This window comes from Triturus cristatus, chromosome 7 (assembly GCF_964204655.1).
Source record: "Triturus cristatus chromosome 7, aTriCri1.1, whole genome shotgun sequence".
Lineage (NCBI taxonomy): Eukaryota > Metazoa > Chordata > Amphibia > Caudata > Salamandridae > Triturus > Triturus cristatus.
This window is the reverse complement of record NC_140590.1, coordinates 598,185,570-598,207,367: the sequence shown is the minus strand read 5'-3', so window position 1 is coordinate 598,207,367 and position 21,798 is coordinate 598,185,570. Positions and strand designations below refer to the sequence as shown.

Below are 21,798 nucleotides of genomic sequence, written 5' to 3'. Positions count from 1 at the left end.
CATTATGCATGAGGATTCTTGGAAACTCAGCAGGACTACCATCTCCTGCATAATAACTATGTATAAGGGTTATTCCTTCCATCATCCTAAGTCCGACATGACACAGCAAGGTAGATCCCCAAAGGGTACCACTTTGAACATATATATAAACACCATATCTTTGCTGAGGCAGGGAGAGGAGAAAAAGGACTTCCATGCTGACACACAGATGCAATACTCTGAGGTTCCTGCACGCAGACACTCCAGCTCGCAGTGGTCTTGAGACCAAAACAGGGCCCCACAGTCTCTAACTTCAGGTAATGAGGTTGACTTTATCCTAGAGGGATTCTTGGCTCTACACCTACATACATGCTAGGTACACTTAGGTACATCTAGTTAGGGTCGCATGGTAGAAGTACGCATTATTACTGTCATGTATTTGTAGACTTGCCTGTATTCATTGTTTTAGCACTATGGTAGAAATCTACCATCCATTTACTCTGTTGATGCTTATAATCATTTATATCTGTTTCTGTCTTATGGTTGTTTCAGCACACCTATTTTACTGGAAACAACCATTACAACGCACTACCTTTACAACGCAGTCATTACAACCCAACATCCTTTACATCGCATGCCATTTCAACGCAACCATTACAACACATGTCACTACAACGCATGCCATTACAATGCATTCAACTACAACACATGCCATCACAACACATTATAAGGTAGTTAATGTGAAATAGTAATTTTTACCCCTACACTATCCAACACTTACCCTACTGTTGCACTCACTGGATTGGGAATAGTAAGTGTTTCCCATACACTATCCAACACTTACCCTACTTTTGCACTCACTGGAGAGGGAATCGTAATTTTTACCCCTACACTATTCAACACTTACCCTACTGTTGCACTCACTGGAGTTGGCATAGTAATTTTTACCAGTCTACAAAAAGGAGCTAAAGGGGCAGAGAACAGGTCATCCCCCACTCAATGCATTGTATACAACAAAGACCTGTTCACACTGTGAGCCAATATTTCATACATCCGGATTGTTGGCCATAAACATTAGACCCTCATTTGTAGCTTGCGATTCTGTCGTCTAAGCTATTCTATGGTGTGGTTCATTAAAAAGAAGATAGAGACAAATTGCCTACGAGGAATGTCAATTTGACTATTTATGTATAATAACCTTATGTCTCCCACCCCCAAATGTGGTGAAAAAAGAGTGAACAGGAGTGTTGGTGCCTCACGGTAGCGCCACCAAGGAGGGTTAAGCAGGATGGTACTCGCCTGCTACCTCAATTTCTCATCATCAGCTACCAACACTCCAACAGCAAGAAATTGTGCATGAAGCTAGTGATGAACTAAATAGGTGCTAGGGTGTGTATTGAATAAAAAAGAAAAGAAGCTGTGCTAGAATGTGTGCACCGTCTCAAAGAACCCCCTAAGTGATATATATTAATATCAGAGAAAGAGCTAAATCACACTGGCTTGCATACTTTATTCTCAGCTGCGTGATAGCTCATATGTTAAAATGCCGACATGTTTCGTTACCATCGGACAACACTCACGGTAACTTCTTCAGGGCTTGGGGTCTGTTCATTTATCCCTGCACCTTTGTTTGTCGTTTAAAAACAATTCTGTGGGAGACAAAAGAGAACATACACACACACAACAACATGGCTAGGTTGGTAACCTGTTAAAATTAGGGCAAATCTCGTATATAGTCTTGAGGACCCCCCCCATAAGGCATATATTTACCAGGATGTAGCCCAACATGGGCATACCTTTACCCTTGGGACCTTGCGGCTCTGTGTGCGCGTTCAAGGCATCCCTTGTACCACTCCAAACGTGAGTCTGTAATGTATAACACAAGATGAGAAATGTAAGCTGGTTCCCGTTTTTATATCTCATTCGTGGGTACATACTGATCTATCCCCTTCCCGTCTCAAGCGATGCCGCCACATCTCAGAAAATCATTTTTGATCAGTGCCTTACTTTTAACATCACCCTTTAAAATAGTTCCCTTCCAAATGGACAACCTTCTCCCCACTACCTCGTTATAAGCCACATCCAAATCTCCACTACTTAGCCTGTCTCAAGTTCAATTCTCCCAGACTCACACCATCTGTCACCACTCACCGTGTAACTGTTCGTAACTGGCGTTGACTCAGCCCCGGAACAACACGATCGTTACACGGCGCTCTTTAAAAGCGTAATCACGCGTACCATGTGACTGTACTGCGCTGACAAGGGAGCTCATCAATGAAAATGGAGCGCCATTTTGGAATGGGCGAATAAAAGTTAGGCTCACCATGAGAATATACATTATTATTAGTTTACTCCGTATTATAGTAGCCTAGCCATTCCATTGCACGAGTTAAATGTCATCTATTAAATCTGCTTTTCGTCCTATGGTGATGTGAATGCTCGATGTGGTATGAAAAGGGGGCTCTGTGTGATGCAAAAAGTGCCATTTGACTATGCTGCGCTAATGAGGGAGCTCGGTGATAAAAGCGGAGCGCCATTTTGGAATGAGCAAATAAAGGCTCGCCGTGAGGCTCTACATTGTTGTTAATTTACTCAATATTCTTCCCGTTTAGCCCTTCCATAATACCAGTTTAGTGTCATTTACTCAGTCTACCTTTTATAATGCTCGATGTGGTGTTTAAAGGAAAGACTCAGTGTGACACAGAAAGTGCAATAACCATTTTCCAATAGGGAATGTTTTATTATGCTTGTCTGCACGTAATGGCATGCTTACTTTGCCGAGTACCCAAGGTGATGTATTTCCTAGGTTACTCCTGTAGGTGTGTTTACAAATATTGATCCCTCCCAAATGCGGATAAAGTGTGCAGAGGCTCCGACGATCAATGGTCAAGGTTTGAGTATACTAGAATGGCGTTACTGGCACCATTGATTCATTTACGCCATGTACTGCATGTATACTCCTTACCCTGTTGGTATAGCCTCTATGTTCTATTGAGCGATCATGCAATTACCTTACTCCATTCTATAAGGTCATTCAATCCATTCTGGTCCACTCCCTCTTGGTAAATCCACCGTGCTTCCCTGTTACTTAGTCTGGATTCAATACTGTATTGATCACCTGTGACTTTTTCAAGGACTACCCAGCGCACTTCTTGCGCAGTATGTTTTTGCGTTTGAAAATGTTGCACCAATTTGGTGCTCAATTTTCCTGCACGGAGTGTGCTCAGATGTTCCTGTATTCTTGTTTTTACCTTCCTGGTGGTAAGGCCGATGTAGTGGAGCTCACAGGGGCATGTCAATCTGTATATTACATGCGAGGTATTACAGTTGCTAAATTGTTGTTTTTAAGAGTAACACTTTTGGTTGATGATGTAAATACGCACACGGAGCAATTACCACATGGGTAATGCCCGGAAGGGATATTGGTTTCACGTGGACTAATTTTGGGTCTAGTGTGGACCAGCCGGTCCCGAATGTTTGCAGACCTTTTAAATGCGAAACGAGGAGGGGGCATCTGCATATTGGTGGTACTGAGGAGATGCCAATGCTTCCGGATGATTTGCCTGATTTTCGTGGAAAGTGGTCCAAAAGTGGTGACCACTGGGATGCATTCTCCTTTCTCCTTTTTGGTCTTTTCCAACAGGGCTGCACGGGGGGTGTTATATGCCCGTTTTTTAGCCTGTCGTATGACCTTCCTCGGGTAAGCTCGGTCCTGTAGCTTAGTGGCCAGGATGTTTGATTGTGTGGAGTATTCCTGTGTGGTGGAACAGTTTCGGCGGTATCTCAGAAACTGTCCCACAGGTAGGTTGTCCCGAAGGGCCCTCGGGTGATAGGAGCTATAGTGTAGGAGAGAATTTCTGTCCGTTGGTTTATGGTGGACCGTGGTCACCAACCTGTCACCCTCAGCTAGGATATCTAAGTCCAAATAGACTGCTCTGGTTTTGCTTACTTCCCAGGTGAACTTTAAGCACTCATCCAAACCATTGAGCCAAGCAAGGAATTCATTTAATTCTTCCTCGGTCCCCTCCCATATGCAAAGTATATCATCTATGTATCTCTTCCAGAGGACAATGTTCCTCTGGAAGAGATTAGTGTCTGTATTGATGTGGTAAGCTTCGAACTGGCCCACATAAATGCAGGCCAGACTGGGGGCGAATGTAGCCCCCATCGAAGTCCCCGACACTTGGAGATATATCTGTTCTTTACAAGAGAAGAAGTTTTGGGTCAATGCAATTTCTATGCATTGAAGGACAAAGGTTTGGGGGCAATCATAAAACCATTCAGAGTCCCTCAGGGCACGCGCCGCTGCCACCAGCGTGGCCTCCTGAGGGATGCTGGTATACAGCGACTCTATGTCGATGGTGATTAGAAATTGGTTTACTGGGTTGTAAGAAACATTCTCCAGAATTCTCAATATGTCCGTGGTGTCCTGGACATATGAGGGTTGGGTGATGACACATTCCCTGAGAAAATAGTCTGCAAACTGGGAAAGAGGTTCTAGTAGTGACTGGATGCCGGAGACAATAGGTCGTCCGGGCGGGGGCTGTTGTTTTTTATGAATTTTGGGTACGATATAGAATGCCGGCATCCTCGGTTTTGTGTTAATCAGGAATTCGGCTTCCCTGTACGTAACCCATTTCTTTTCTTTAGCCTCAGTAACCAAATGGATAATGGTCGTCTGCAAGTCATTGGTAGGATCCCGCGCTAGAGGTCTGTAGTTGCAGCGGTTCCCCAGCAGCCTGGCCACCTCTGTGTCGTAGTCAAGTGTATCCATCACTACGACCGCCCCGCCTTTATCGGCTGGCTTGATGGTAATTGTTTGGTTGTTTTGTAGGCTTGTTAATGCCTGCCAGTCTCTAGAGCTCATATTGCTATAATCCACAGTTTGCATACTTTGTTCAATTTTACCAATCTCTTGTAGAATCTTTTGTTCAAACACCACAGTTTCTGGGCCTGTTGTGTTACCCGGAGGGCAAAACTGAGAAGGACGCCGCAAATTTGTGCAAAAATTGGATGTGTCCTCCTTTTCCTTCCCAGCAAAGAACTTTTTAAGTTTTATCTTCCTCATTAGCCCGTACAGCTCCGCCCGCAGTTGGAACCCATCATGGCGTGGGGTGGGGACAAATCCCAACCCCTTGTTAAGTATAGTGGATTCCGCCTCTGTAAGGGAATAATGAGAGAGATTAACCACAATGTTGTTGACCTTGGCAATTACAGGGGTGTTCTGCCTCTGCTGCGGGTAATTCTGGGGGAGAAGGCCTGCCAGGTTGAGTTCGGGTTCTGCCGAGCCCGGCCCCGTCCCCGGCCTCTGTAGTTGTTCCCCCTCTGGTCTCCCGTGTTGAGTGTTTGTTGACCTAAAAAAACCCTGAACATAGCTCCTAGATCCTCATTAGATCTCTCTTGAGGATTAAACCTAACCCTAGGATTGGAAGTTGTTGTTTGGGCACCAGTTTCTTCATCCTCGCTACTTGTATTATCAAATGTCCAGTTGTTAGGTGTCCTCCTGCCCTGTTGACGGCCTCCCCGTCCCCGAGGTTGAAACGTGGATTGGGGAGGTGGTGGTTGCTGATAATACTGATCATCAACATAGGGAAAAGCCCATTCATGACTGAATCGCTCTAGGTTGCGCTTTAAGCCTTTAATCTTTTGATTAACCATATACGCCTGGTATTCCCCCAGGTCATTTTGGATTCTTGCTAGTTGTTCCTTTGTGTCAGTGATGGTGGTATCCGCTTTTAGGGTTTCCTCGATTTCCAAGATTTCTTTGAGGAGTTCATCACTGAGTCGTTTTGCTGTATTAATTATCAAGACAAGCCAGTCCCGGGTGCACTTGTTAGCTATATAGCTCCAGTCCACCCGGAATCTCTTGTCTTCTAAAAAGATCTTAGGCTCAATGCGCACTAGGAGGCTGGCTGGTGCTGCTCCTGCTCTAAGGTATTCCGTCATGAGCGCTCCATGGAGTGCAATTCTTACTTGTCGTTTTCTAGTATTCGACAGTTTCTCCCATTCTTCCCTAGCTGAAGTTGTCCCATCAAGAGGTGCATTAGGCAGGAGGGAAGGACCTGATAATATGGATGCAATGTGTTCGTCAGTAAAGGCTAGACAAAACTTATCCATCTTGCACTGTGATGACGTAAGTGCTAGTGGAGGGAAAGAAAAGGGAGAGGGAAGGGTGTACAATTGTCTACAAAAAAGCCTATCTACAGGTAACCAACCGGGTCATGAAGTGCTGTGCTGTGCCTCGTGTGCAAAATGAAAATAATCTTAAAAAGCTCTCACGGCTAAGCTGCCGTTCTCAAGACCAGTCTACAAAAAGGAGCTAAAGGGGCAGAGAACAGGTCATCCCCCACTCAATGCATTGTATACAACAAAGACCTGTTCACACTGTGAGCCAATATTTCATACATCCGGATTGTTGGCCATAAACATTAGACCCTCATTTGTAGCTTGCGATTCTGTCGTCTAAGCTATTCTACGGTGTGGTTCATTAAAAAGAAGATAGAGACAAATTGCCTACGAGGAATGTCAATTTGACTATTTATGTATAATAACCTTATGTCTCCCACCCCCAAATGTGGTGAAAAAAGAGTGAACAGGAGTGTTGGTGCCTCACGGTAGCGCCACCAAGGAGGGTTAAGCAGGATGGTACTCGCCTGCTACCTCAATTTCTCATCATCAGCTACCAACACTCCAACAGCAAGAAATTGTGCATGAAGCTAGTGATGAACTAAATAGGTGCTAGGGTGTGTATTGAATAAAAAAGAAAAGAAGCTGTGCTAGAATGTGTGCACCGTCTCAAAGAACCCCCTAAGTGATATATATTAATATCAGAGAAAGAGCTAAATCACACTGGCTTGCATACTTTATTCTCAGCTGCGTGATAGCTCATATGTTAAAATGCCGACATGTTTCGTTACCATCGGACAACACTCACGGTAACTTCTTCAGGGCTTGGGGTCTGTTCATTTATCCCTGCACCTTTGTTTGTCGTTTAAAAACAATTCTGTGGGAGACAAAAGAGAACATACACACACACAACAACATGGCTAGGTTGGTAACCTGTTAAAATTAGGGCAAATCTCGTATATAGTCTTGAGGACCCCCCCCATAAGGCATATATTTACCAGGATGTAGCCCAACATGGGCATACCTTTACCCTTGGGACCTTGCGGCTCTGTGTGCGCGTTCAAGGCATCCCTTGTACCACTCCAAACGTGAGTCTGTAATGTATAACACAAGATGAGAAATGTAAGCTGGTTCCCGTTTTTATATCTCATTCGTGGGTACATACTGATCTATCCCCTTCCCGTCTCAAGCGATGCCGCCACATCTCAGAAAATCATTTTTGATCAGTGCCTTACTTTTAACATCACCCTTTAAAATAGTTCCCTTCCAAATGGACAACCTTCTCCCCACTACCTCGTTATAAGCCACATCCAAATCTCCACTACTTAGCCTGTCTCAAGTTCAATTCTCCCAGACTCACACCATCTGTCACCACTCACCGTGTAACTGTTCGTAACTGGCGTTGACTCAGCCCCGGAACAACACGATCGTTACACGGCGCTCTTTAAAAGCGTAATCACGCGTACCATGTGACTGTACTGCGCTGACAAGGGAGCTCATCAATGAAAATGGAGCGCCATTTTGGAATGGGCGAATAAAAGTTAGGCTCACCATGAGAATATACATTATTATTAGTTTACTCCGTATTATAGTAGCCTAGCCATTCCATTGCACGAGTTAAATGTCATCTATTAAATCTGCTTTTCGTCCTATGGTGATGTGAATGCTCGATGTGGTATGAAAAGGGGGCTCTGTGTGATGCAAAAAGTGCCATTTGACTATGCTGCGCTAATGAGGGAGCTCGGTGATAAAAGCGGAGCGCCATTTTGGAATGAGCAAATAAAGGCTCGCCGTGAGGCTCTACATTGTTGTTAATTTACTCAATATTCTTCCCGTTTAGCCCTTCCATAATACCAGTTTAGTGTCATTTACTCAGTCTACCTTTTATAATGCTCGATGTGGTGTTTAAAGGAAAGACTCAGTGTGACACAGAAAGTGCAATAACCATTTTCCAATAGGGAATGTTTTATTATGCTTGTCTGCACGTAATGGCATGCTTACTTTGCCGAGTACCCAAGGTGATGTATTTCCTAGGTTACTCCTGTAGGTGTGTTTACAAATATTGATCCCTCCCAAATGCGGATAAAGTGTGCAGAGGCTCCGACGATCAATGGTCAAGGTTTGAGTATACTAGAATGGCGTTACTGGCACCATTGATTCATTTACGCCATGTACTGCATGTATACTCCTTACCCTGTTGGTATAGCCTCTATGTTCTATTGAGCGATCATGCAATTACCTTACTCCATTCTATAAGGTCATTCAATCCATTCTGGTCCACTCCCTCTTGGTAAATCCACCGTGCTTCCCTGTTACTTAGTCTGGATTCAATACTGTATTGATCACCTGTGACTTTTTCAAGGACTACCCAGCGCACTTCTTGCGCAGTATGTTTTTGCGTTTGAAAATGTTGCACCAATTTGGTGCTCAATTTTCCTGCACGGAGTGTGCTCAGAGTACCATCCTGCTTAACCCTCCTTGGTGGCGCTACCGTGAGGCACCAACACTCCTGTTCACTCTTTTTTCACCACATTTGGGGGTGGGAGACATAAGGTTATTATACATAAATAGTCAAATTGACATTCCTCGTAGGCAATTTGTCTCTATCTTCTTTTTAATGAACCACACCGTAGAATAGCTTAGACGACAGAATCGCAAGCTACAAATGAGGGTCTAATGTTTATGGCCAACAATCCGGATGTATGAAATATTGGCTCACAGTGTGAACAGGTCTTTGTTGTATACAATAGTAATTTTTACCCCTACACTATCCAACACTTACACTACTGTTGCCCTAAAAGTATTATGCGTTGTTATGGTATGCGTTGTAATGGTATGCGTTGTAATGAAATGAGATGTAAGTGTAGTTTCTATAAATGCGTTGTAATGGCATGCGTTGTAAAATCATGCATTCTAATGGATGTTGAGATGTAAAAACCACATTGTAAACAAATGCGTTGGAAAAGCTGGTTGAATAAATGCTTATTGAAAACGTTTCCATTGTTTATTCTGTGTATCTCTCTAAAAGAAAGTGAGCAGGAGTGACTGACCGAAAAGTATCGCACTGTTTCCACAATCCCTGATGGGACAGGGTTCTCATGTTCGATAGTTGCCAAGAACTATTCTCTCCTTGGTAAGAGGGGTTTCTAGTGGCACTGTGAGCTAGCTGGTATACAGGCAAACATACCCGGTGGGGGGGTCTGGAATCAGTCTGGACACCAATCCCACAGTCTATGTTGTCTAAACGCACAGATCCTATATAGGGTTATAGGCGCCACACAACAATAGGTTAAAAAATATAGATTATATTTTCATGAATAACTCAAGACCATAACAACAGAATCCAATAAGTAGAACCATAGTTATGAATGTAAAAAGATTAAATGCAAAAATAGTGCTTAGAAGTCACCATCGGTCAAAATGTTACTTGAGGTTGCGAGGGACTGGTGCAAATCCAAATTTCAGGCCAAATGCAATAGAGGACAGGCTGGCTACAGGTCCCACACAGGGCCCATTGAGAAGGTGCCTTGGATGGAGTTAAGTGTTGATCTTTACCATGCAGTCTGGTGTCTGCACCGTCGTCGAGCTTCAGTGAAGTGAAGGCAATGCATTGTTGCTGAACCGCACAGAGCGTTGTTTTCGAGCTTTGAAAGTGCTGTCACCGGGTAGCCTCTGCATCAGAGTCGAATGGCAATGCAGCGGAATTTCTCACTCAGTCGATGCAATGCGTCGGGTATTGATGAAACAGCTGCAGAACCTACTTTTGAGGCGCGGAGCCTGGAGGGGCACCTCAGGCAAGGGTAGGACTCACAGAATGCAGAGTCCAGCAGCACCAATATAATTGTAGGCAGTCTTATGTATCCCTGAGACTTAAGGAAAAAAGGAGACAAGCTACCAAGCCCTTGGAGATCAATTGGAGGAATGCAGAGTCATGGAACAACAGGCACCAGGGTAACCAGCAGAAAAGCAGTCCAGTTGAGTCCTTTAAGCAGCACAACAGTCCTTCTGATAGAGGTTCAATTCAAGATCCCGAAGTGTCTCATTTTAGGGGACCAGAGACCCAGTACGTATACCCGAAACTGCCTTTGATGTAGGGGGTAACTTCACAGGAACTCTCTGAAGTGCACAAGAATCCCTTTCAACCTTGTCCTGTGTGACAGGCTGACCCTTGGCATTAAATCAGTGCTGTGTGTGTGGACAGGACACTACCTAATGAAATGTAAATGTCAGCCCCTCCCATTCCTCCCTGCTCATGCAGACCCATCAGCATGCAGATGAATGCAGATGATACCTAAGAATGCAAATTCACCTCACTTTCCTGTGCTTGTGGCTGTCTAGAGGGAATGCACAAAGTGTACCTGTCACCCAACCTAAACATTTGATCAGTACTGGTAGGGCCCAATATACTAAGGGCCATATTTATCATGGTTTTGAGTTGCCCTTGCAACATGCAAGGAGGATTAAGGATGACACAAAATATAGAACCTCGCGTGGCCCTGTTTGGCTTGGTCAATGTGGAGGAAAGTAAGTCAGCACAAGTTGCTGCCTTGAGTTGCTCTGCCCCAGGGAGGTGTTCCATGGGTGGAGCATAGATGTTTTCACACTTCTACCCAAGGATTGTGGCACCTTCCCAGATTTACCATTAGTGCTAGACCTGGGAATGCATCATAATATTACACCTCCCCAGGGGAGGCATAATGAGGAGAAATATATGTTTATTTCTACTTGTTTTACAATCTGCAGCACACATAGAAAGAGGAAAAAGCCTCAGAGGATTCCTGCATGCAATTTAGCACCCTTGTACCGAAATAGGCTGTTTGTCTCTACCAGGACATGCACAATATAAAAGCACTACTTTTTACTTCCATAGCAGCCTGCCCTTAAGGCTACCTAGGGCCTACCACAGGGGTGACTTAAATGTAATTAAAGGGGAGTTTTAGGCCTAGCAAGTAGTTTAAATGCCAAGTCGAAGAGGCAGTAAACTTCACTCACAGACCATGCAGTGGCAGGCCTGAGACAGCTTTCAAAGGCTACTTCTTTGGGTGGCACAATTAGTGCTGCAGGCCACTAGTAGCATCACATTTACAGGCCCTGTGTATATGATATACCATTTTACAAGGGACTTACAGGTAAATCAAATATGCCAAACAGGTGTAAACCAAGTATTCCTAGTTTAGAGGAGAGAGCACATGCACTTTAGCGCTGGCAGCAGTGAAAATGTGCTCAGAGTCCTAAAGCCAACAAAAACGAGGTAAGACAAACATGAGGAGAAAGGCAAAAAGTTTGGGGTGACCCTTCAGAGAGGGCCATTCTTCAAAATACATGGATCATGAATTCAGCCTTGAATTTGTAATGGTATCCTTAGAAGGATCATCAAATTTGCATAGGAACTAGAAGGGTATTTACAAGGGATTAGTCGAGGGATTCCAAAAGTAGATCAACACAAGGGGTGCATTACGATGGTGGTCGGACCGCACCCGACGGCTCGTCAGTTGCGGTTCGACTGCCATCTCTGCTGTGGTCCTACCGACGCATTACCATGCGTATGTTCGGAGGCAGCAGGCCGAGGGATCGTCCGTGGCACTTCCGATGGGCTCAAGGAGCCCATTGGTGCGTATTGGACCCTAAATAATCCATTAATGACGGTGGCTCAGGCGGCGGGATTATGGTGCCGGTTTCCGGCAGCTATTCCATGTCAGCCTTTCTGACATGGAAAGGCTGTCATAAAGTGACATTGGGGACCCCTAGAAGGGCCCCCTTCCTTTCTGTACCTTCACTCTGGGGCCTAAACATCCCTGCACCATATGGCAGGCACCGACAGGTGCCTGCCACACAGTGCAGGGATGTTTGAAAACAAATATTTCAATGGAAACTTGTGCTGTGTGCCTGTTCTGCCTGCTGCACAAGCTTCCATTGAAAAATTGATGTTTCCGACTTGCCTGTGGGTGGTCAGGTCCAAATACTGGGGTCAGAACCACTGACCTAAGGTCCAGCAGCTCCCAATCTGCAGCGGACGGCCACCTGACATTGTAATAAGCCCCATAGTATTTAGCACTTAATCAGTGGTTAAATAACCAGTAACTAGAAATTTCTGGTAGCCTAAAAACAGTCAAAAACAGGTGAATTGATTAATTCATGAAAATCCTACATTCAAATTAGTATTTCTAGACAAAATGTACTCACAGAGCTGTTCTGTTGTCTTCCAGCATTAGCGAGCTTAGCTGGGGATATAGAAAAGGCATAGTTGGGACAGCATCAGTTGTATTGGATTCCTGATCTGCAACAGGGAAGAAATCTATTGTTGGCAAAATATTTCATCTTCCAGGCTTGGATAAAAAACTAATGAAAAGCGTAAAAACATACTTGTACACAATAATTCAGTCTGCTGTGACTAATTTTAATCACGCTAGTATGTTGAATTCAGGGTCAGTGCAATGAATATTATGATATGCGAAGTAACACTTTACTGCATTTTTCATCTCTCTTTTTTTTTTTAAACTGGACCATTTGTTGCTTTCAGGGCCACTTTTGTGTCCCTCTGCTGTTGGTGCTCTTTCTGCTGCTTAGTACTGCCAACTGCATTTTTTAAATAACAGTTTCATCCAATGAAAACTCTTTTTTCCATTAAAGACATATTATGGAGCATCCACTACACATTACAGGCCAAATGTTACAGAGAGAACACTTGTTATTGCACCCATTTTAATTAACTACACAATGAAAGAATACACACTCTAGGTTGTTGTATACTTATGGTTTCTTTTTCCAGAAGGGGTGCTGAAAGTGAAGAGTGGAAGGGTGGGGGACGAGGGGATTGGATATTCTGGTAAAAAACCTAGGAGTTTAGGAATTCTCAAAATGTTTGTCCCCATGACACCCAGGCCATCCTCAGGACATGATTGTGTCAGATACCTCACAAAGTCCACTCGTGTGTGCAGGCCCTTGCTGAACCCGTCTCACCTAAATGCTTTCTATCTAAGTAGTCTCTCATCGATTGTGGTTGGGAGAACACATGTTTTGTCCTTGTACATCCCTCAAAGCACAATTGGTAGAGAAAATCTGAGACCCTCAGACCCACCACAATCATTTTTTAGTACTGTGTAGTTCCTCCCTCCTTCTCTGTGTAGCATGACTGAAGTCAGGAAGAAGGTGAAGGCTTATTTCTCAGACTCTGCAACTCTTGTCACAACCTGCCTTTGTTATGTATTTCTGAGTTGCCTTTGCTGCCATACAATATTATACATATGCCTCAAGATACATAGACCACTTCTTACAGCCATCAGTCTGCAGCCTTCCAGCATACATCAAGGACACAGGCGATTTTCTCAATAAAATTTATGATGTAACATGGGAAAAGGACCTTCTGCTAATGACCCTAGATGTCAACACACTCTACACCAGCATCAGACATACAGATGGACTTAATGCCTTACATCATTTCTTGGGCAAACAACCTATGCAAATGTTTCAGCACTCTATGATGATTGTACAGATGGCTGAGATGTGTCTGGATAATAATGTCTTTATGTTTGATGGTTTGACATATAAACAACTGCAGGGCACTGCCATGGGTACCTGCTTCGCCCCCAGCTATGCTAATTTGCATATGGGCTGGTGGGAGGAGCAGGTGTTCGCAGTTTCACATAATGCCACATTATCAGAACATGTAAAAATGTACGTCAGGTACATCGACGACATTTTTATATTATGGAAAGGGTCTGTAGAGAGTGCCAAAGCCTTCTCCGAAGAAATTAACAACAATTCATTAAATCTCAGTTTTACCTGTAATATGAGTAAAGAGAGCATACACTTTCCACCTAGAGCTGTACGTTGAAGATGACAAACTGCAGTCTAAAACTTACAGAAAACCCACTGCTGGGAACGCTATACTGCATGCACACAGTTTCCACCCCACCTCTTTGAAAGAAAGTATACCCTACGCCGAATGCCTCCGCATGAAGCGTAACTGCAGCCCCAATAAAAGCCTTGTTGAAGCAACAGGAGATCTATGCCACAGATTCGCCCTTAGGGGATATAGCCAAGAAACACTTACCAAAGCAAGAATGAAAACTGCAACCAAAACCCGTAGAGTGCTTTTAGCCTCAGGTACCACTGTGAAACAAACCGAGTGTTCTGCTATCAACACTCCTAGACTAATAACAGGTTTCAATGCATATCACACTCAAGTTAGAAAAATCATATACAGACACTGGAACTCAGTCAGGAATGACCCTGTTATTGGGACCATCTCCAGCAAAAACCCTCAAATCACCTTCAGGAGAGCCAAATCTATGAGACAGGAGATAGTAAACAACGCTCCCGGAAAAATTAAAAATGAGGGCTCTTGGCTCAAATCACCTAGACGTTTCTATAAATGCGCCAAGTGCAAGGCATGTAGACACGGCATCAATACCAAAGAGGTCAGATTACCTTTCAGACAATCCCCCTACATCATCAGAGGGCACTACACATGCAAATCTGATTTTGTTGTGTATGTGTTATCGTGTACCTGTGGGAAAATCTATGTGGGTAGCACCATCCACCCAGTACACGTACGTATTATACAACACTTGAGAGCTATCACTAATAATGACCCTGCCTACCATGTCACTCGCCATATCAATGCAGTCCACAATGGCAAGGTGCAAGATCTTTCCTTTTATGTGGTGGACACCATCCCCAAAAATCCCAGGGGGGGCAATAGACAACTTGCCCTTAGGAGACTCGAATCACGCTACATCATCCTCTACAAATCCAAAATCCCCAATGGAATGAATGCGGATGAAGCATTAACTGTAAACCTCTGATCAATCCCTTGCTGCTTATCCCGCTACTCTTTCCCAACTCTTTCCCAACCCTGCAACGTTTAGGACACACACTATTTTAACTTAGGCACACATTAGCCTTGCTTTTTCTTTAAACATATTTCAGCAACCGGTTTTCTTTATCTCTGTACGTCCATTTACCTACTTGTTAGCTTACGCCTTAGGAGGCCCACTCTACAGTTATTTACAAACTGTATTTAGACATTTTTTCGTAGCAGAGATTTTTTTGCCATAAGCCCACCCGGGCAATACTGCTGTAAGTGCATTTACTAAATATACAAATCTTCTCTATTTAGTATCTACTAAGTCTCAAATAGATCGCTTACATATTCGATCCATCTTTGCATTTTACCTGTCTGTCAATTAAGACTCTACCGCTATTAACATCACTATAAGACACTGTCAGCTTAGCGTGCTGTTTTCATTTCCCTTACAGCACGAATGAGCTTAACGCACACTACTGTACGTATACACCAGCAATAGATGAGTTTCTTTTGCACTTTTGTGACATTTCTGAAAAAGCACACCCATCTGTGGATCAACAAGATGGGCAGAATATGCAGTAAAAAGTAAAAAAGCTACTCTATAGCAATACTCTTATAATTATGTTAGAAGGTAAGTGCAATGACAAGACGATCAATGTTCACGGAACATAAAATTAGTATTATAATAGCTGACCTGGATCTTTCAAGTCAACCAGTAGATTGTGGCACAGTTTATAAATAGAGGAGTGAAACATTTCTCCCTGGAATGCGAAACTTTCAGAATAAACCTTTTTCATCAGTCCTCTAGCAACAGTAAATCAAGTGTTTTCTACACTTGAAATGTATGCAACAGAATTCGTTCGAAAAAAATTCTCTTAGCCCAATACCACAAACACCACCCTGGACTACAAAGTAGGGTCAACGTTTCTATGACAGAATAACCCGGAGAAATACATTTTTTACCCTGCAATTCTTTAGATCGCATATTCTTTTACAACACATGACTTTACCACGCATTGTTTGTATATATATCTATATATATATAGATATAGATATAGATATAGATATATATAGAAACAATCTATTTGTGGGGGGAGACCCTCCACGCCCCTGAACTTCCCTTAAATGCGTGGTAAAGGCATATCTTTCAAAAGCATATGCGTTCTAAAAACATTTGTGGTAAAAAAATCAATGGTAAAAACCTTGCTGTAAAGGCTGAATCCCAGGGTCAACATGGGTCAGACAGACCAAGCTATTCCTTTGGCCCTCCTAACAGCCAACCAGAAAAGCATTACACCCAGGAAGCCATTTGTATTAACTGATAGCACATGTGATTGACTGAAATACTAGGTTTATTTCAGACACTCTGATTGGCTGCCAATTGACAAAGTGGTATCTATATTTAGACAACGTATATCTGCTCCTGGGCAGCCAACCTGGATAGGTGGGGAAGCAGTTCTCACTTTTGTACTGTGGTGATTGTGGTTTTACCCTGCTATCATGGCCACCGTTTATTATGTATTCCCAGTCCTATTTTCATTTCTATACCTCCGTGGACTGATATGCCTTTAAATGTGCGGGTTTACGAGAACACCTGTTGATGCTGGCGTTCTCCGAGCTGATGTTGAGGTGTTTGGACTGGTTCCCCTCAGGTGAGCCCCGCATTATGCTGGCAAATTTACCGTGTACTGGTATGCTTTTTATGTGCAGGATTACATGAGAACGCTCGTTTGGGTTAGCGCTCCCTTAGTTATAGATGATATGGATTGAGTGGTTGCCTGTAGGCGAGCCTTTCTGTGCTGGCGGACTAATTGGGATGTTCATTAAAAGATATGATGGTCCCGTAAGTGTCGGGCGTTTCATAGTTGCTGTTGTATTTCCAAAGTTAATTTATGCTTGTATTTCCCGTTTCTGGGAATTTTCAATACAATGTTCCTTCTCTGGTTTTTTCTAGATTTTCTTCGGGAAATTTTGGTGTGTGCGTTTTCACTCAAATTCATTGGTAAGCGCAGAACTCAGTTTTGCTCAAATACTCTGTCCGCATTCATTCACTCTACGTCATATGAGCATATCTTTTTCTTCAGGTACAGTCAGTCGGTTTGACGTTGCTCCTATCTTTGTTTAGAGTTCACATACTTTAAACGTTAGAGGTATGAAGCACTTTCGGCATTTACTCTGGTTTCACTTTGTCATAATGATGTTCACGTGGGCTATTTCACTACTTTATTTTTTATCACTTGGTGGGGGTCCGGTTGACCTATACCTTTGTTTTGGCTCTTAAATCGATTTCTGTTTGTTGTCGCTCATTTTCACATGTTTTTATCTTCTTTCACCGAATGAGACTGTTAGTTCATATTCGTCCTGCCCTCTAAGGTCCTAAGTTGGCTATGAAGTTCATGTCATGATGATATATGTGTCACAATGAGGTTATTATCGCTTTTCACAGATTCTCCTGACGAAGGGCTCATGTGGAAGAGCCCGAAATGCATTGGGATATTTGAAACCTTGTTGTGTTCGCTGATTACAAGCTGCATTCTCTGTTACAACCAAACCTACATCTGCATTTTTCAGAAATAAAGCAGATTTACATCAACTTCGCAATTTGGACTGTTTGAATATTGGATTCTATTTCATTGATTCATTGAACACCAATTGGATTATGATTGTTGATGATTACAAAGTGTTTACGATTATTATATATGTTGATTATATTATGTACACTGGGTAGTGTATCGACAGTAGTGCACTGGACATTCCCAGATACATTTCTGGGTAGTTGCTTTTTCACTTTTAAAAAGTTGCCATTTTCTAGTCCCAACCATATGTGCCTTCTGACAGTGTATTGGGTAGCATGACTGTAAATGGCTCTACTCTTGGTGGTTGTGTATTGCCTCCAGACAGTAACATAAAGAAGGATTAGGTGTGGACAGGATGCACCTTCCTGGTAGGAGGATTGGGGAGGGGATGTATCATGCCCCACATTCACTCCAGATTACTTTGTCTCCAGCACACACAAAGGAACCTGACACTAGGCCTGCCTTGCCTTTTATCAGCCCCAGACAGTTTGGTGCCTTGACAGAGGAAACACTTTCCAGCACCAGAACCTGGATTTGGGTTGTCCCCCCACACAAAGGTTAGTACCAGGTATAAATATTGGACCTCCAGAGTCACTCTTCAGAACACTCCTGGACCTGTGGAAGTTATAGAAGCAGTACCCGGCTGCCAGGGGACTGCCCTGATGCTTGAAGGACTCCCTCGCTGTCTAAGAAGGAAGACTGCATCTGCTTGCCTTCATCTCAGGTGAACTAGAGTGACTCCAAGGGTCAGATGACTGACCTCCTGTGTGAGCTACAGAGATACAACAAGCTTCAGAGGCCTCCCTGCAACTACACAGCTGACCTGCTCCAATGGAGCCGGCAACTGATCCCAACAGAGCCCTGCTGGCCTCCACTGGAGTGAGTCCCTGATCCCCATGAGGTGCCTCCCCAGGTCCTGGCTGGCATCAGCGTATACTCCTCCTCAAGAAAAGGTGAAATCCTGAAGCCTCGGCTCTTCGTGAATTTGAATGTGCACTTTTTTGCAGAGACTCTGCCGTCACTGACAATAGCCACAATAAAGCTCCAGTGTGACCGGGTCTTCATGCCAACAGCGACGGCATAAAATGCAAGACCTGCACTTCGTGATATAGCAACAATAGCCTGTGATGACCTCAAATGCAAAGCTACATCATCCGCGACGCCTGACTGGCTCTTTGTGCTACAATGACAACTGTGTAATGCCTGGCTTGCTCTTGAGCTGCACAACAACCATCTGTGATGCTCAGCCCCCTATTCGTGGCCTCCTTCAATGAAAACAGAACTCTTCATGCCGGTCTTTTCAGCAGGATTTACCTGGTCACTGTATCCGACTGGCACTTCATTATGGTTGGCCTGAACCTGTTACTTTCCCCTGGTCTAGCGCAATGGGAGGACCTCAAGTGCTTCAGGGTGTAATTTTTTCAACAAAAACTTTAAAATTGCACATCTCCATTTCTACTGATATGATTTTTATTGTTCCCGGTATCTTTTTATCTATTACAATTTGCTCTGTTTGTCTAAATTGGTTTGGGATTTTTCCTGTGTTGTGTTTTCACTTAATAATTGTTTGTGTGCTGCATAAATACTTTACACATTCCATTAAGTTAAACTTGACTGCTTTTGTGCCAAGCTACCAGACAGTTTAGCACAGGTTAATTTAGTTTCTTTTGTGGTTCACCCTGACAATGATTGTGGTTGTTGCCTAAGTGGGTGTTTCACCCCCTCAACCAATTACCCAGTTTCTTACAGCTCTGGTTCCCCATATCTGTGACAGACACCCTCTCAGGCAAAATGTCTGTGATGGTGCTAACTTATACAGGAGCGAGCTCACATCATGATACATCAGAAAAAGTGAATAGAGGGCCTAAACACCATTCTCAGCATCATCATTCCATGTAACTTAGTGCCTCCAATTGCCTGTCTGGCTCCCAAACTCTACATCCATGTGTCTTACACAGTCCCAATAAGAACCCATACTTAGCAGTGAGAGCCATACATAACAAATCACCTGCCTCTTAACCAGAAGGGCATAATTAGTTTGAACTATATAGAGTACCACATTTATCTAAAAAAGATGGGTTACATATTGGTTCAAATAACACACTCACTTGGAGACTGCTTAAAGCATACACAGTCCTTGCCATTTTTGCTCCACCGGTTTCCATAGGTGAAAGATGTAACTTAAACCTTCAGCTGGGCGACGGCACAGAATGCATAAGTACCTGAGTCCCAAAAGGGCTTGTCAGGTGTTGGCCTTTGCTTTCCAGGAAACTAGCACAAGTCTTGAGGAGGTTCAACCTTCAAATACGGAATGCAGAGACCCATCCTGCCTTTATTTGTAATTTTTTTAGACCCATCCTACCTTATGCCACCCTCAAGGTACGTAGTTCTATCAGTACATTGCCCACTTAGATTTTACAAAGAAATTAAAGGCAACAGAATGCTGAGTCTTCTCTCCATCATGTGTATCTCAAGAAGACAGGCTGGGGTCAAGATGACTGGAGGAATTAGCTCAGTGGATGGTTGTACCCCATCCATGGCTAGCATACACAGTCCCTTGGGTCCTTGAGGGGGTTGTTTAACTTTCAAGAAAGGCCCCTTTCATGATCAGGGTCCTCCTCTGGGGTGATCATCCTCCAACCCATGTACTGGGATACCAGGATTAAGGCTACACATGGATGCCTATAAGCCAGCGCACCCTGATTCACTTATCTTGTACTGACTACAGATTGATCTCCTACCTGGAGTCTTCCAAAGCAATCATACATTTCAGTGAGAGCACAATCAATAAAACTCCATGAAGACACAATCAATCATTTTAGATGCATGCATAGTTTAGAATTCTTCTCCAGCTCACTATCAATATCTTACCAGAGGTTTGTGGAAGCACTGCACCTGCAGAAAACCACCACGCAGAGTTCTCACACCTTTGGGAAGACAACACTTCCAACAGTTAATCCAGTCTTCTATTAAAAAAGTCCAGACCACCCTATTCCAGAATAAATCCAAAGACTCTAGACTCAAACATCTAGAACTCTAAAATTATTGCACCCATTTTGATCTGTGTACACTACATTGGAAAGCCTTCAACTGCAGGTCGGAGGCTTGCTGACCAACATCCTTGGTTTAAAGTCCAACCACCTAATTACAATGTAGGCAGATGGAGTTTAAACCGACCGGTCGGACCGACCGGCAAGGAGTCGGTTGACCAGTCGGAGGTCGATCATAATCCCCTATGGACGGCGTTTCTGCGTCGGGATTATGGGATTTTAATACTGTGCTTTCTGGAATGAAATACCTGTCGGAAAGCAACTTTGGGGGGGTCCTAGCAGGGACCCATGCCTCCCGACCTCCAGTTGTGGGCCAGAAGGCCCCTACAGTGCCCCCCTGTAAATCCCTGCATCGTGTGGCAGGCACTGTGTGGTGACTGCCACATGGTGCAGGGATTTACAGGAACTCCCATTTCTCAATGGGTGCTTGTGTTGTGGCCGGTTTCTGACCGATGTACAAACTCCCATAAGGAAATGGACTTTACTCTACATTAGAAGAAAAACTGCTCATGGCAGAGGATTTCAATTCCAGGACCTCCTTGAACTAATAGACCCTTTTGCAGTTTTCTGTATTAAAGCTATCCCATTCCACTTTACAGAATCAACCCAATACATACATTATGCTCTTCACTCTTTCCTATTTTTTTTTACTGATTGCACCTACTGTTTGAAAATTGGCACTTTGAAATCTGAAATGTCTAAATGTAGCAAAGGTGCCTGTCAAGGCTCAGTTCTTTCACTCTTACATTTCACGCACTGCTTTATGTCTATCATAAGTATACGTAGGACACTGAACTACTGTACAAATCATAGGGCTCCCTCTCAATTCATGAATTCTTGACAGTCCTCTACATCCAAATGACTCACCTTAAATATTTGAATACCTGAATTCCTCTATTCCAACTTTTACTCCAACCACACCTTCTCACCGATCTAGTCAAGATATTTTAGCAATCCTATCATTTTAGTAACAATGACCAATAACTAAGGGGCATATCAGCAAGGAGGCGATATAAAATTATCGCCGCTTTTTCGGCCGTTTTCAGCCGAAAAGCGGCGATAATTTTACGCTATATCAGCAAGGTCACGCTATCGCGTGAAACCTTGCCTTAGCGCCTGAATTCCTAACGCCCATCTTTGCATCTCTAATGAGATGCAAAGTGGGCGTTCCTCCCCAGGGTTACGGGAGAAATGTCGCTAAGCGAAATTTCTCCTATTATCAAGCCTCACGCAAAGCAGCTTAGCAAGAAGAAAAGTG

At 43.6% G+C, this 21,798-nt stretch overlaps 1 protein-coding gene across 2 annotated transcripts in view; it reads right to left on the bottom strand.

Annotated features, from left to right (window-relative positions):
- TOM1L1 (target of myb1 like 1 membrane trafficking protein) overlaps positions 1-21,798 on the bottom strand; it is a 665,925-nt gene that overhangs the window by 116,407 nt on the left and 527,720 nt on the right. For both annotated transcript variants that reach the window (XM_085617158.1, XM_085617157.1), the window contains exon 11: positions 12,289-12,382. In XM_085617158.1, the coding sequence (XP_085473284.1) occupies positions 12,289-12,382 (94 nt within the window). The remainder of the gene's footprint in view (positions 1-12,288; positions 12,383-21,798) is intronic.